The following is a 15,113-nucleotide window of genomic DNA, read 5'->3' as shown; positions in this document are numbered from 1 at the left end:
TAAATATAAGCGAACAACATGTACATAATAAAGTACAAATAATAACCAAAGTTTGTTTTGTTTCATATTTTTTCTTGTAATAATTATTTTAAAATTTTTGACTTTGAATAAATTTTCTCATATTCATTTCAAACATCAATTTTTTAAATTGTAATAAGATATAAAATAAGATATTATTTTGGTCGTTTTTTATTCGAAATATAATTACAAAACTAGTCTTTAATCATGTTTTTAGTATTTTTTAAATTTTCCAATTTAAAATATAAATAATAATATATATAAACCAATGAATTTACTTATACTCAATTATAAAAAATGTTACAAACTCAGAGAAGATTTTTTTTTCTAAATTCGTTGTGTTTAATTAGTATTAAAAAATTTCTCTATTTAATTAACCAAATTGATATTTTTTTTATAACTACAAAAACGAAATTTTAAGGCCGTGTAATAATGTCACACTTTTAGCATGCGTTCGCTATAAGCTACAGAAATAATTCGGTATAAAATAGTCCTTGAGCAATGCTAAAGTGTGTTGTGTAAAACTTTATTATTGTTTTTAACAAGATATTATAATTAGGACCTAAGCAGCAAAATTTTATTTTTATAGTAACACTTAAATAATGACCTTTAAAATATGGGCTTATTCATTTGTGATAGATTTTCAAATAAATGTTTTGTTATTGAATAAAATAAAACTTTCTTTGCGTAAAAATTCCATGTAGATTACAACGAAAAGTGACCGTCTAAAAATCTTTTAACAACTAAGTTTTATGCATAATAATTATAAAAAATTTGTAAATCTGTATTCCATTGTTTCTTTATATTTTTTTTTATTCTTAGCTTTACGTTTAACTATTTAAATTAACTTCATGTAGATTTATGAAATTTATTAAATTTTGATTTATAAATGCAAAACAACCTTAAAAATATAATAATTAAAAAGATTTTAAATTTAAATTAAATACAACTTTTTTCTAGAGTGATTAAATTTAGTATTGAGCGTAGGCTATCTTGCAAAATAATATAACGAATAAACCTATGAAATTATGATGTGATGTTGTTATGAAAAGTTTGAATACAAAAATCGTGTGACTATAATTTAAAATAGTTTCATCTTATTTATGAGTTGTCTTAAAAAAATTGTTAACTCATATGTGATTTCCACTTTATAAATAGTAAACAAAGAATCAGTTTGAGCCTTAATTTTTTGCTAGTATGTTGGTATTAGCAATTTTACATTTTTAAATATAAAGCTCACACAATACATATGAATAAATATGTATTATAAGAATGAACATTACGAATAAACGACATTCTATTTATCGTTATTTTACAGCGATAATAGCCTTATTTAGAAACGACCAATTACCGATAAATAACACATTAAAAGCGGTTTTTAATATCTAAAGTATATCAAGAGAAATCAAGAAATAATTATAACAAGTATAAACTTCTTCTAAATTTTTATTTTTAAATTTTTTGACCAAATACATTGATAGTATTCTCTAATATCATTATATTTTACTCTTAATCATTAATTCGAATAAATTTCTACCATTTACAAAGCTTTTATAACAAAAACTTATGTTTGTTTTTTTTGTTTTTTATATTAGTGTCAAATATACTTAGATCACCAACCCTTTTTATATAAAAATCATTAATAGAATTATCAATTTTTTTATTACACTGTCTTTTTAAGCCGGAAAGTGTCTAGAATGTTTCTTTTTTATCAGAAGAATCATCATTGTTAAAGATAATTGTAAGTTCAAGGCTAAATTTATTAAATACACGTTCTCAACAATCATCATTATTCTTTAGACATGTAGTATAACAAAAGCTTCCGTAACATAAACCTGCTAAAGACTATTTTGTTGATCCGTTATGTAGTTGAAAATATTATGTTAAGATCTACATCACAATAACAGATGTCATAAATATCTTCTGTTAAATATATTTTAATGGCGACCCAATGAGTCAATAAACAAATAAAAAAGAATTTTCCCAATAGGTTTTTAAATGTAAAAGGCGTTAGCCTATAAATTTATTGTTTAACATTCTATTATTATTAATGAACTATAAAAGAAGTTTTTCTTTGAAGGGTATAAAATATAAGATAAGCAAAAAAAAGGCAAAAATGAATATTATTTTTTATTATTTAGAAGCTTTTTAAAATATGCAAAAGCCCCAATAATACAGACAAATAAAAAATATAAAAACTTTTATTATAACTGTCAACTAGTTCTTTTTTACAATGCAATCTATGTAGATATTAATATAAGCAGTCAAAGAGTTTATAAAAACTCTCAACTTGATTTGATTCTGAGAAGACTAGTTTGCCATTTAGAAAATATTTTGTTTTTTGTAAAATTTTATTAATATTTAATTAATTCTTTGCGTTATCAATTTGAATCATAGCTTAAATATTATATGTTTATTTTTTTTTAACTTGCAAACGAGTTTTTGAAGGTTTTGATTTTAAAAATGGAAATAAAGATACATTTGGAAAATAATGTACTACTGTTAGTTTCCAGTTAAACCAATCTTTATACAGTTTTATTCCTTAACATCGACAAGATAAAATTAAATCTTTTGAGGTTTTTTTGCGACGATGTGCTTGGACTTTATTTTGTTTTAGAGGTTGTGTTTGCATACATATATTTCTTCAATGCAAATTACTTTTATAATGTATTATCTTATACTAAAGTATGGTTCTCAACACCCCGATAATTTCGGCGCTGGCCATTCGATGCTGTCTATGAGCGAACGAACCTCTGTTTATAAAATTAAACAGAATTACGATCAATTAAGAGATTAAAGCAAAGATGTGTGTCGTAAAAACTGACTATCAAATAAAATAAATGCTTAGGACATAGTCTTTGTGCCGAGTTTCGATTGGTGATCAAATTTATGGCTCAGATGTCTCCTTTGGGTTAAATTGCGATGTTGCCCCCACCCCTAAAAAAATAAAAAAAAGACAAAACTAAAATTTATTCAATTAATTCAAAATCAAATTCAGGGGCTAAATCGTAATTTAAAAACCATATATTTTGAACTTCAAAAAAGCATAACATTCTTTCAAGTAGTGATTCTCTGGAAATTAACTTCAAACGAGCTATATAAAGTATTCGAATTAGATTCATTAAAGAACCATGGCAAGTTCCTTCTTTGCGCAATTCCCTTTATATTACAGACCACATTCCTTCAATTGTTTGGGTGTGGGCGCCTGTTGTTGGATTTACAAAATTTTGGCTATGATTTACAGTTAAATGTAAATAGTAATAATCCGGACATAGTTCCGAAAACCCTTCATGATCCCGCCAACAATCAGTAATAATTGTAGATCCAGGTGCGATTTTTCGTTTAATTAAATCGACAAGAGTAGTTCTTAATCGGTTCTCAACAATGTCGAAAAAAAGAATTGCTGTCTTCCCTTACAACTCCATCAACAGCCCAATCTTGGTATTGAAGGATTCTACCGTTATGGTTTTTACTTTCAACAAGCAATGTCTCGTCTATTTCAACTACGCAATTTAAACCCCCCTATGGTTTTGTTTTGAAGGTAGTGAAATAGGAAAAGAATACGGCGTTATTAAAACGCGTAAACCAGCAAGATACGGTTCTACTATCTATATCCAATTCGATAGTAGCCGAAACATTGCTTACACCTTAAACCCATTCACACAGCAAAATTAAAAGATCTTCGATATCTAATCTAGAACTTCTAAAAATGCTTTCTTTGTAAATGTTACCTTTGTTTGAGTTTTTTCTCCCATTTCGTCGTAAGTAACAACGATATTTGTCCAAATCATTTTTAATTTTGATCATGAGTGTCATGCACTTATTGCACATTGGTACCTTTATTATATTTTTTTCAAGAAGAAATAAAAATAATTCCTCTTTTTTGTATATTAATTTTCTAAAATTCTTTATGTTCATTTTAGGGGCATAATTTTATTCCTTTTTTATTTTACCCCTTTTTTTTATTTTTTAATGGTGGGGGGGGGGTCAACATCGCAATTTAACCCTCCTAAGTCTTTCTGATAAAGCCAATTATTTTAATCTAGATGTTTTCGTGCTTTAATTTGTGTAAAAAATGAATCTTGTATAAATTTTGAAACTAAAATTAATAATTTAATAGATTAATAGATCATATATCGCTGAATATTTAGTTAATACCTTTATCTTTAATGTCATGGATTTGAGTCCAATATAGAATAAAGTTTATCTAGCAATATTGACTTAGTAATATTTAGTTTAATATTTTATAAGTAATTTAATATCAATAAGAAGTTAAATTTAAATAACAAAGTTTAAATAGATAAAATTTAAAAGAGTATTATAAATATCAAAAAGAATTTGAATCGCGCAACACAAATTATAACTGATCGTATTGCAAAATTTGATTTTTGAAAATAATCAATATAGAATTTTTTGTCATTTTTAAAATCAATAAGTGTTATAAAAGATTTTTTCTTCGCTTTTGTAACGCTTCAATTCAGTTTTTCAAAAAATTCATAGAAGAACCTCTTAAGGAGGAGAGGTAGTTTGGTACCTTTCGCACGCTATCAAACCATATAATTTATTCTAATAAAATTTTGTCAAGTAATATTTACAATAATGTCAAATATTAATTTTGATCCAAATTCAATTTTATTGATAAGTATTTTAGTTTCCATTTCTTTATTTTATAATGTAAAACTAGACAAATGTCGATTAAACATACTTAAACAAATTTGAATATGTATATTTTATCATACAATTTTATTATTTAAATGAGTTACTTTTTTTTAATTAGATAGTACACTAGTTATAAAAAATACTATACCCTCCGTAATATTGTTAAATTTTTTATTAATTTAATCATCTTCATGTAAAGTGTGGCAATATTTAACAATAAATAAGATTATTTTTATTCTGTTAATAATGGCGACCATGAAAAGCATTAGATAGCAAAAATAATGATCGGAATTTAGTATGAACCATGGTCGTTTCTTTAATAAATTTATTTGTAACATATTAACAAATCTTGGTATGTTAAAAGAATGACACAAGACGATAATTCAGAGAGAAGTTTTGCAAGATAAAGAATTCAATGAAAAAATTTCTATTGTCTAATTTTATCTTTATACTTAAATTTACTTATCGAGAGCTATCACAAAAATAGATAAAAAATTTATCGTGGAAATGAAAGGTGAAAAGAAAGAATGATTTATATGTTGTATATAATAAGACATTGTATATGATAGTAAAAATACGAGGCATAATTATGTTACATATGTGTTTACAAAAAGGTATAAGTAGAATTTTACTATTACCTGTTTATAAAAAATGTAAAGTTTTAGCATTTAATTTTATAAATTGTTTTGTTACAAAAGGAATGTAATTTAATGATAATGAAGCAAAAAAAAACACGATAAAGTACTAAATTCTTAATATTTATCCAATAATAAATTTACAGAAAAAAACGAAAATGCCAATGGCATAAAATTATTTAACAATATAACTGATACGTCAAGTAAACAGAACCTATAAACAATACAACTAAAATGAATTTTAGATACTGCCTTTATTTATATATCTTTTATGTTTTATTATAATTGTTTGAACTTGTATGTTTTTAGACTACATGTTAATCAAAAGAAATCGATTAAGGATGAGACGGAATGTATATAGTTCTCTCTTTAAAAAATTATATTATATTTATTTGTGAGTTTTCGATATGAAAATTAAAAAATTAAGAGTAAATTATTGTTTAATTTTTAAATTCGTATTGAAATTTAGCAATTTATTTTTAATCTCATGAAATAAAATGCCTCAATTTTTTCTAAACGGTTATTATATCCAGATATTGTTTCAAATAATTAATGTTTTGCTGAAGTGTAATGTTTACCTCGAATGTTTATTGTTCAAAAAAATGCAAAATAATAACTCTCTGTTATTAAAGAAATTCCCTTCGATGTTTTGGTCTCAATATGTTTTTTTTTAAAAAAATATGATAGGTCTTGACATGTTTAATGTAATATATTGACAACTTTCAAAATAAAAATTACTTTTCGTTTATGTAACTCCGTATAAGTTATTTTTAAAGTACTAATGATTGAGAATAACTTTTTTGTGGTCGTTTCTCTCTGCTATAGAAGTGTACAAACAAACTATTATTTCTATATTAAAAAAAACGTAGAACTAGATATCTAAAGTCTGACACGCCAACTGTCTGCTTAAAAAGGTTTTTTTGTTTTCTATTAACCACACGTTCGTTCGAAAATTCATAATGTGGACATGTCAACAATCAATATAATATTTTTAATTTATTGTTTAAACCCATTAATTTGTTTCATCTCTTATATCAAAAAAATAAACGAAAAGGTAAATTAGAATTTAAAGTCAACTTTTTTTCTACATAAATAAATTTTTTTTTGTTACCCCCAAATGAGGTATCCGTTTTGTGTAAACATTGTTTTATTTATGTTAAATTGTATAAAATCTAGTATAAAAATCGATGAAAGTCTTAAAGAAGCGATCAATAGCACTACTGATGTTTGTGAACCATTAGTAAAACATTTTTATGAAAATTTTTCACCTGATTTGAAATTTCATATTTTTTATGATTTTATTTGGAATTCAATGACAGACCATGAAATTTTTTCAAGAATGACAGTAAATGATTCCTCAGAAAATAGTTTTAAAAACAGAAGTGATTCACTGAAAGAAAAGTTTTTTGAATATGTTATATACGGCAAATTCAATCCCAATAATATTATTTCTAAAGAAGAAAAGGTACTGGTAACAGAAATTATATATGGTTCAACAGAATTCTATGATATACTACGAATGTGTTACAAAGACGTCATAGATAATTCCAATAATGCAACAGAGACCATCCAAGAAATTATTAGACAACATACATGTTTTGTACAAAATGGAATAAATGCTCAACTTCCCTTGCCTGTTATAAAGATGTGTAAAGGCCAATTAAACACATACGATGATTGTTTTGGGCCAAATGGAAGAGAACATTTTGATATTTTCATAAAAAATAATAGCGAATTATTATCAAGAGCAGAATGTATAAATTCAAATGTATATTATTCGCAAATTGATCTAATACCTAAGTATAGAAGAGACAGTACAATTGAAACTAGTACTAATGAGATAGATATAAATTACCAAACTAATATCAACGAGGAATCTAGCATTTCAATTGAAACAATTCTTACCGAGGTAAATATTTTTAATCTATCTAAACCCATTAAAAATTTTTATAATATAACCGAACATATTAGTAGCGAAGATCAAAAAGATACTAGTATAGGAGGTATGAAAGCTGAAAATTTATTATTAGGTAATGATAATCTAATAAACGGAACTATTCCGGAAAACCATTCTAAAATATCAAGAAAATATACGGGCGAATCATACAATTCTTTTGATCCAACCACTATAGACACTAACAAATTAAGTGACTATTTGGCGGGTTGGGGAAGTTTTGCAGCTATAATAATTATATGTTTTATAGTACTTAGTATTATATTTATATTTTATAAGCGTACAAGCCGTAAGAGGCGGCATGTTGTAGAAAATTATGTTTATATAAATTCAGAAACTCCGCTCGTAGGTTACTATTCTACAAAGATTTAAAATAAATCTTGGAACTTTTTATGTTTAATAAACTTGTAAATAGGATTATTGTAAAGTTATTTTTTACAACATAAAGCATTTTTCGCTAAAAATTTTTACTTATAAAATCTATAAATAATTTCAAATCTCAATTTCTTTGTAATAACACATTAGTAAAATAGTTAATATTTTTTAATTTAACTAAAACTTCTAGAAATTATAACATTGATGCTACCTTAGATCGTGTCGTTAATTATATACAGAATAGAAGGTTTATTTTAAAAGCCTTAAATAATAATAGGGATTTTTTTATAACTAATATAATCACTTATTTAATTTGAAACAGTGAAATTTTATAGTCGAAATTTATTTGTATTAAGAAAATAATATAATATAAATATGTTCTAAATACTGTTTTTTCAGCTCTTTTCAATTTACATAATAAAGTCTTCTTTTATTCTTATATTAGCTTACAAAAACAAATTTTTATGTAAAAATATAACGATCTCTGTTTTTTTTTTTAATAATAAGTTTATATTTGACATGAACTGGAGTAATATCTCCGTTTTTTAAATACATTTCTAAAATATTTGTATTATATTTCTTTTTATTTGATTTGTTATTAAAGTTACTCTTCATGCTCGGTGTCTTCTAACTTTTTTGGACTATTTATATTTATTTATGAAACATAACGTTTCATGTCCGATCGTTAGAGATCACCGCCTTAGACTATTCGTTCGGGGCAGTGTTTTACTGATTAAAGTTTTAACACAGTAAAACACAGATGTCATGGTTTTGAGGACATGACAGTCTGCCCCCCTACAGCTTCAACTGTTTAATATGAACCCAGTTGGGCATGTCTTTAAGTCGAACCCAACTTCCTTTCTTACCGATTTCCATAACTTTAAACGGCCCATAGTATTTCCGCTCGAGTTTATTATTGCTATAATTTTTTAAGTATACAATGTCATTTACTGCGATACGTCGCTTATAGTTCACTTCAACTGCAGGTATGTTTCGCAAAAATGGCACATTAACCCTTTTCTCAATGTCATAAAAACTATTCTTATAAATTGCTTCTATAGGCGCAATTCCCAGTGTGGTATTAACATTATTATTTATCCGATGTTCAATTTGCATAATAATGTGTTTTATATTCTTTCCTATATTCATTCTCAGCACTTCTGCAATTGTTTGATTTATACGTTCTGAAATTCCATTGCTTTGAGGGTAATATATCGGTATTAGCCGATGTTCGATTTGTATTTTATTAGTATAATCTTTCGTTTTTTTACTTTTATATTGCGGACCATTGTCCGAAATTAGCGCTTTAGGCTTCGCAAAATCATCACTCCATTCGTTTAAACACATAATAACTTCCTCACTCCTAAACTTCTCACCAAACCAAATTCTCGTGAATCTCGAAAACACATCGGTTATGGTCAAGATATAACCCTTATGGTTTAGAGAGTCGCCCTCAAACTCCTCCAGGAGAAAAAGACCAAAAATATCTGTGCTTATTATTTCAAATGGTGCACTGCTATCTATTTTATTTCTTTCTAGATTCTGTTGTTTAAAATCCTTGTTTTCTTTACATACGATACACTGATTGCACACATTCATTTTCTCAAATAACATTGCGTCTAATTCGCAACATTCGTCGTTATGTAGAAATTTCAATCTCTCCCTTCCTACATAAATTGTTCCTTCTTTGTAATTTACTACTACTTCGTTTGCGACTAGGAATTCATTTCCTAATATTACATCATCGCTGTTGTTTTTTAATATATAAAATCTTACGTATTTTTCTTTCATTAGATTCTTTAATGTTATTCTAACAAGTACTGTTTTGTTAGTTATTTCCTTTTGCTCATTGGCAAATTTTGTTTGGATTTCCACATCTTCAATGGGTGATAATTTCAATTCTTTGATCTTTTTATTACTAATAAAATTTCTTGTGGCACCTGTATCGATTAAAAATCTGGTTTCTTTCTTCTCAATTGAACCTTCTAATTCAATTCCATTTATTACTTTTATTGGTTCTTTGATTATCTTAAGATTTTCTCTCGTTTCTTTCTTCTTATTTTCATTTTGTCGGTCTTTATTGTAATAACAGTCTTTGGTGTCGTGGCTAGTGTTTTTGTGTATAGAACACCATTTATTTATATACGAAGATCTTGGGTTATTCGTCTTGTTTGAAAACTTTTTACTGTATGATCCTTCTCTTTCTTGATATACTGGCTCGTCATTAGACACCTTGTTTATTTTCTTAGTTTCTGCTTTCTTTCGAATCATTTTCTCAATATTTTTTAGGTGATTATAAGCATTTAAGACGTTCTCGCCTAAGTTATGTTTTATTATTTCAAACGTAGAGTTTCTTCCTAACCCTTGATAAAAGCATTCGCTTAAATGTCTGTTAAATTCCGATTTGCTTATTTCGTAATAAGCGCTATAGATACTTATCTTGTTGTAAATCTTTTCATAATAGTTTTCTATAAAAAGAAAATCTATTTGTTTTACCTTAAAGGCTTCTTGCAACATTTCTTTAGCATCTTGCTCAAAAATATGTTTAATTAAGTTTCTTTTGGTTGTTGCTGCATCTGTAATGAAAATATCCGCTTCTAGGCGTCGATCAGTAATTAAATTTCGTAGTATCATGATGCCTTGTTCAGCATTCCATTTGTTCTGTGTGGCTATTTCTTCAAATTCCTTAAACCAAGGAATGAAATCGAATTTTTCGATGTTTTTTATTATTTTTAATTTCTTCGTAAATTCCAGGTCCGAGTCTGGAACTTTGATTTTGACTTGTATATAGTCATCTTCGTTATTTCGTTTTTCGTTTTGTTCATTTAATGTCATTTTGAATTCAAAATGACATGAACTGGAGTAATATCTCCGTTTTTTAAATACATTTCTAAAATATTTGTATTATATTTCTTTTTATTTGATTTGTTATTAAAGTTACTCTTCATGCTCGGTGTCTTCTAACTTTTTTGGACTATTTATATTTATTTATGAAACATAACGTTTCATGTCCGATCGTTAGAGATCACCGCCTTAGACTATTCGTTCGGGGCAGTGTTTTACTGATTAAAGTTTTAACACAGTAAAACACAGATGTCATGGTTTTGAGGACATGACAATATTGTAAATAAAAATTTTATTTAAATCACGATTGAAAGATATCAATATCTTTTTTTAACTTGAAGTTTTTTAAAAATTCGGTGTTTAAAAATAAATAGATGTAAATTTATAAAAAGAAATTTAACTCGAGTTAAATCGAATGTTCATGTTTTTTTACAATGATACTGTTAGTAAGATAACTTCAAAATTGTATAATAACATTAAAGATATTCTGATACCGAAAAACACTAAGTCCTTCGCGAAGGAGTTCACATTGAATTTGTACTTTGATAAATGTTTTTTCCCATTATTTTTACTAAACTGAAGATTTGGTATTATATTTATACAGGGAATTAATATTTGTACTTTAATTTTATTATATTAGTTTAAGTAAAAAATGCAATTAGATTTTGTTATTTCTTTATAAAGCCAAATTCAATGGACTTTAGAAGTAAAATTATTACAAAAAAAAATATTATTTTTAGAAATCAAGACTCATGGAGTTAGATTGAAAAAAATTGGTTCAATTTATATATATTAAGACATTCAAGTAATTAGTTTTACTTGTTTGTATTTTTAAATTATTGAATTTTTTACCCTAATTATATTTATTTAAAGATATTAAAAATGCATATAACTTATTCCGCGTAGTACAAAAAGATTATGTTTTTGATTATTATACAAGATCTTTTAATCTACTTATTGAAAGTTATTCTTCTCGAACAAATTGACATAGTATATACATATCATTTGTAATTTAATATAAACGTTTAAGTGAAATTTATGTTTTTAAAAAAAATACGACCACACTGAAAATGCTGTGATTTTTTATGTCTTTGTCATAAAATTTTAAACAAAATATTTTTACACCCAATACAGGACAGAATAGGTTATATTATATTTTGGTTTTAAGTATATCTCTAAAATTATGTTTATTTAATAGCTGCTAAATTATCCGCTTATTTCATAAAGACATGCTGACAAATTATAAAGATATAAAAAAAATTACGTAGAAATATATACAAAATTAAAATCTGTTCTAAAAAATAAAGACTCAAAATTGTCATTTGATTTTTATTTTTTTATTGAAACGATTTTTGGAATAAATGCGCTCATAATCATCAAGACGTTGTGTTTTTTGTATAAAAAAATAAAAACAAGTCTAAATTACTTAGTTCGTTCTTTAGTTTTTTAATTAAATTCTCGGAGATTAAACTTTAATTACAATTATTTGAATTTTTTTTGCCACAGTAAAATTAAATTTTTTACTATTTAAAATAGGAAAGTTTATAAGATCTATAAAAGTTACAATTTGAAGATTCATAATATAACTTTACTATATTTTTCTGGAAATATGTCAATCTATGACTAATTCCTTATGCTAAATCACACATGTAGCGTATGTGATCTAACAATAAAATAATTCAATTGACAAAGAGGTAACGCTACAAGTACAACAAATATAGCCTTATGTCTGATAAACAAATACTAATGTAACACATTACATAATATTCAATAGAATTTGAAAACCGAATCCGGTACTATCTCTCTCAAAACTTTTATTAAAAAAACATCTAGCAAAAATTATGAAGAAACAATAAATACATTATTAAAATAAAATAGTATTGATATGAGCAAACTAAGTTTTATTACATATATCTCATGTTTATTACTTGGTATAAACTTTCTTTTTTTCACAGCGCTATAAAATCTAGTATACAAATTTTTAGCAATTATCGATAGGTATTGTCCTTAAATTAGATTTTTCAAACCAAAAATTTTTAACTTGATTATTTTCCATTTTCCAACAAAAAACTCTACTAAAAAAATATCATTTTTGATGAATATTTATGTTTTGTTTTCTCTAAGTAAAGATTATTTATAATAACATAATTTTGTAGAACTAAACTAGAAATTTTACCTTATTAAATTTCTTAGAAAAATTACTAACGATTATTTTCGTTCCTTTTATATATTTCTTTTAATTTTTTGAATATAATTATTTTACCATGTCATATCAAATAGGCACAATTATTCTGAAGTTATAACATTAAATCTATATGAAATTAATATATACGATATCATTTTCAATGAATTTATAATACTCTAAATTCAATGTATATTACTATTTTTACACTATAACAAAAAAAATTAAATATCAATAGCTCATATTTTTTATTTATATTTCCCAAATGTGTGTGCAAATTTAGTTGTACCGTAAAAATGTTCTAATTACGCTTTTCAAAATTGCTAATAATATTACTTTACAAATAAAATGTACGATGGTATTTTCAGAGACATTATTAAATATATGTGTAATAATCAAGGCTACTGATCGAATGAGAATAATTTTTAAAATATCTTTTTTTAGAAAGCAAAAAAATGGCGAATCATATAACAAACTATATAATAAATACGAATATGGCAACAAAATTATGAATTATATAAATTTATTGAATATTTTTCGATGAATATAATACATTTTGTCTCCAACGGTTTAAGTTATTACATAAGTTGTTCAATGGAAATAAAAAAAGAATCTTTCTTAACATCATGAAGTAATATATAAAATAATAATCCACGTTTGTTTATAAAACTGGTAATAAAATGTATTTTTAATGTTTCTAAAAATGTAAAAAGTAAACTAAATTGTTTTGGTTATAGACTGAGCAAACCCTTAGACAAATCATATATAGAAATATAAAGTTACATATATCATCGAAAAAAAATGCACGTGTTGGATGTAAGCATGAAAAAACTTTTTTTAAATGAGAAGAATTGATATGAACTTTGTAATTATTACGCTTAAGCAAAGCCTTTATAATGCTTAAGCATTGCTATATATTTTATTATTTTTATAATCATATTATACAAGGTGAAAATGAATCAAAAAAAAGCATTTTATCAACTTATTAAAACATTTTTTGATTTTAACAAAAGACTCATAAATAAATACAATTTAATATTTTTTATAAGTAAATATATGATCAGCATAATCCTACAAAAATAAATTGTCTTTTTATTTTCTACATTGACATCAGCTAGAATTTGTCACATAGATATAAATATATGAAAACCACATAAAAAAACAGATAGGAAAAAATCGGGTTATATTGGAAAATAAAATTTAGATAATGAGTAAATGAAAATCAGAATCATATGAAGAAACGTAGCATATTTTATACTTTAATTATAAACTGTCTTGCATTTTTATATATTTTGTGATAAAAATTTTTATTACAGGACCTCATGAAATTATTTAAAACTTTAAAAAATTAAATGCAAAAAAAATAATTTTTTACAGAATATCAAGATGATTATTACACAGCGTACGATTGATTTTAAAGAAACTTGTTTAATAGTGTTCTATTTTATTTAATTATGGTCTAAATACACTTGAGTTAAAGAATTTTTAAATGGTTGTTGCAAAAATATCATAAGAAATTTAGTTTAATAGAAAAAATTATTTTTTAGATTTTCTTATCGAACCAATAAATAAAAAATACGGCTAATTTCAGCATTAGTATAAATGTAGAGAAGAAAAATTTTAAAAAAAATGTAAAGGAAGAGACAATTTCAGAAAAAAAACAAAATGCAATAAAATTAACATTAAAGTAAGTAATTAATATCAAAAACATAAGTTTCTTATTTTGCTTCGATCGTGTTTTACATTTATTATCTTTTTACTCATATATAGAGTTAAATAGATTTCTGCTAGTTCATATGTTCTACAACTATTGTGTATAGAGGCTTTTAAAGACCTCTAATTCTCTTCGATTGTGTTTGTTTGACACCTGTATTTCTGTCTTTTAATGTTTGACTGTGATTCACAGTTCTATGGTCAGCATAATGACTTTTTAGTCATATATGCCTTCTACATATCAGAATGTATGATTGATTACAAATTAACATGCCTAAAGATTAGTGAATGCTACTTATCTTTCTTATTTTATTTTTTATTACAAAGATTATCTTCTTTGCTTCTGTTCTTTCTACCATTCCGAAGCACCAAACCCCCTTAACAACCATTCCCTTGTGCTATTTATTTTTATTTAATTTGCTCTCATTAATCTCAACTAAAAAACCTTTGCCCGCTGTTTAATTGGTCTTTTATAATACTGCTCATAATTTTTTTCAGGGGTGTAGCCTACTTTTTTTATATTTCATCCCAAAAATTCTTGTTGTACGAATTACCTTAGAACCTATTTCCACATTTTACTATTTTTAACATAAGTAAGCGTTCTACTTTAGGGTTTAAAAATAATTTATTATACAAAATTGGAAAATTTATCTCTACACTTTGCAGCCTTACATCTTAAGTAAGCTGTTTAGTTAGTTATACTTGTACGCCAAATCAGTTTATACTATTTTGT

General features: G+C 25.1%; 1 protein-coding gene across 1 annotated transcript; it reads left to right on the top strand.

The window, feature by feature from the left end:
* Positions 1-6,429: 6,429 nt before the first annotated feature.
* VNE69_05192 (putative SP-containing protein) lies at positions 6,430-7,576 on the top strand (the record flags this gene model as incomplete). Its single annotated transcript, XM_065473676.1, has 2 exons — positions 6,430-7,474; positions 7,563-7,576. The coding sequence occupies 2 exons, from the start codon at positions 6,430-6,432 to the stop codon at positions 7,574-7,576; spliced, it is 1,059 nt and encodes a 352-aa protein (XP_065329748.1).
* Between the last annotated feature and the right edge of the window lie 7,537 nt (positions 7,577-15,113).

The sequence above is a fragment of the Vairimorpha necatrix genome, chromosome 5 (assembly GCF_036630325.1).
Source record: "Vairimorpha necatrix chromosome 5, complete sequence".
Lineage (NCBI taxonomy): Eukaryota > Fungi > Microsporidia > Nosematidae > Vairimorpha > Vairimorpha necatrix.
The sequence above is the reverse complement of the archived record's forward strand: the minus strand, read 5'-3'. Positions and strand labels throughout refer to the sequence as shown.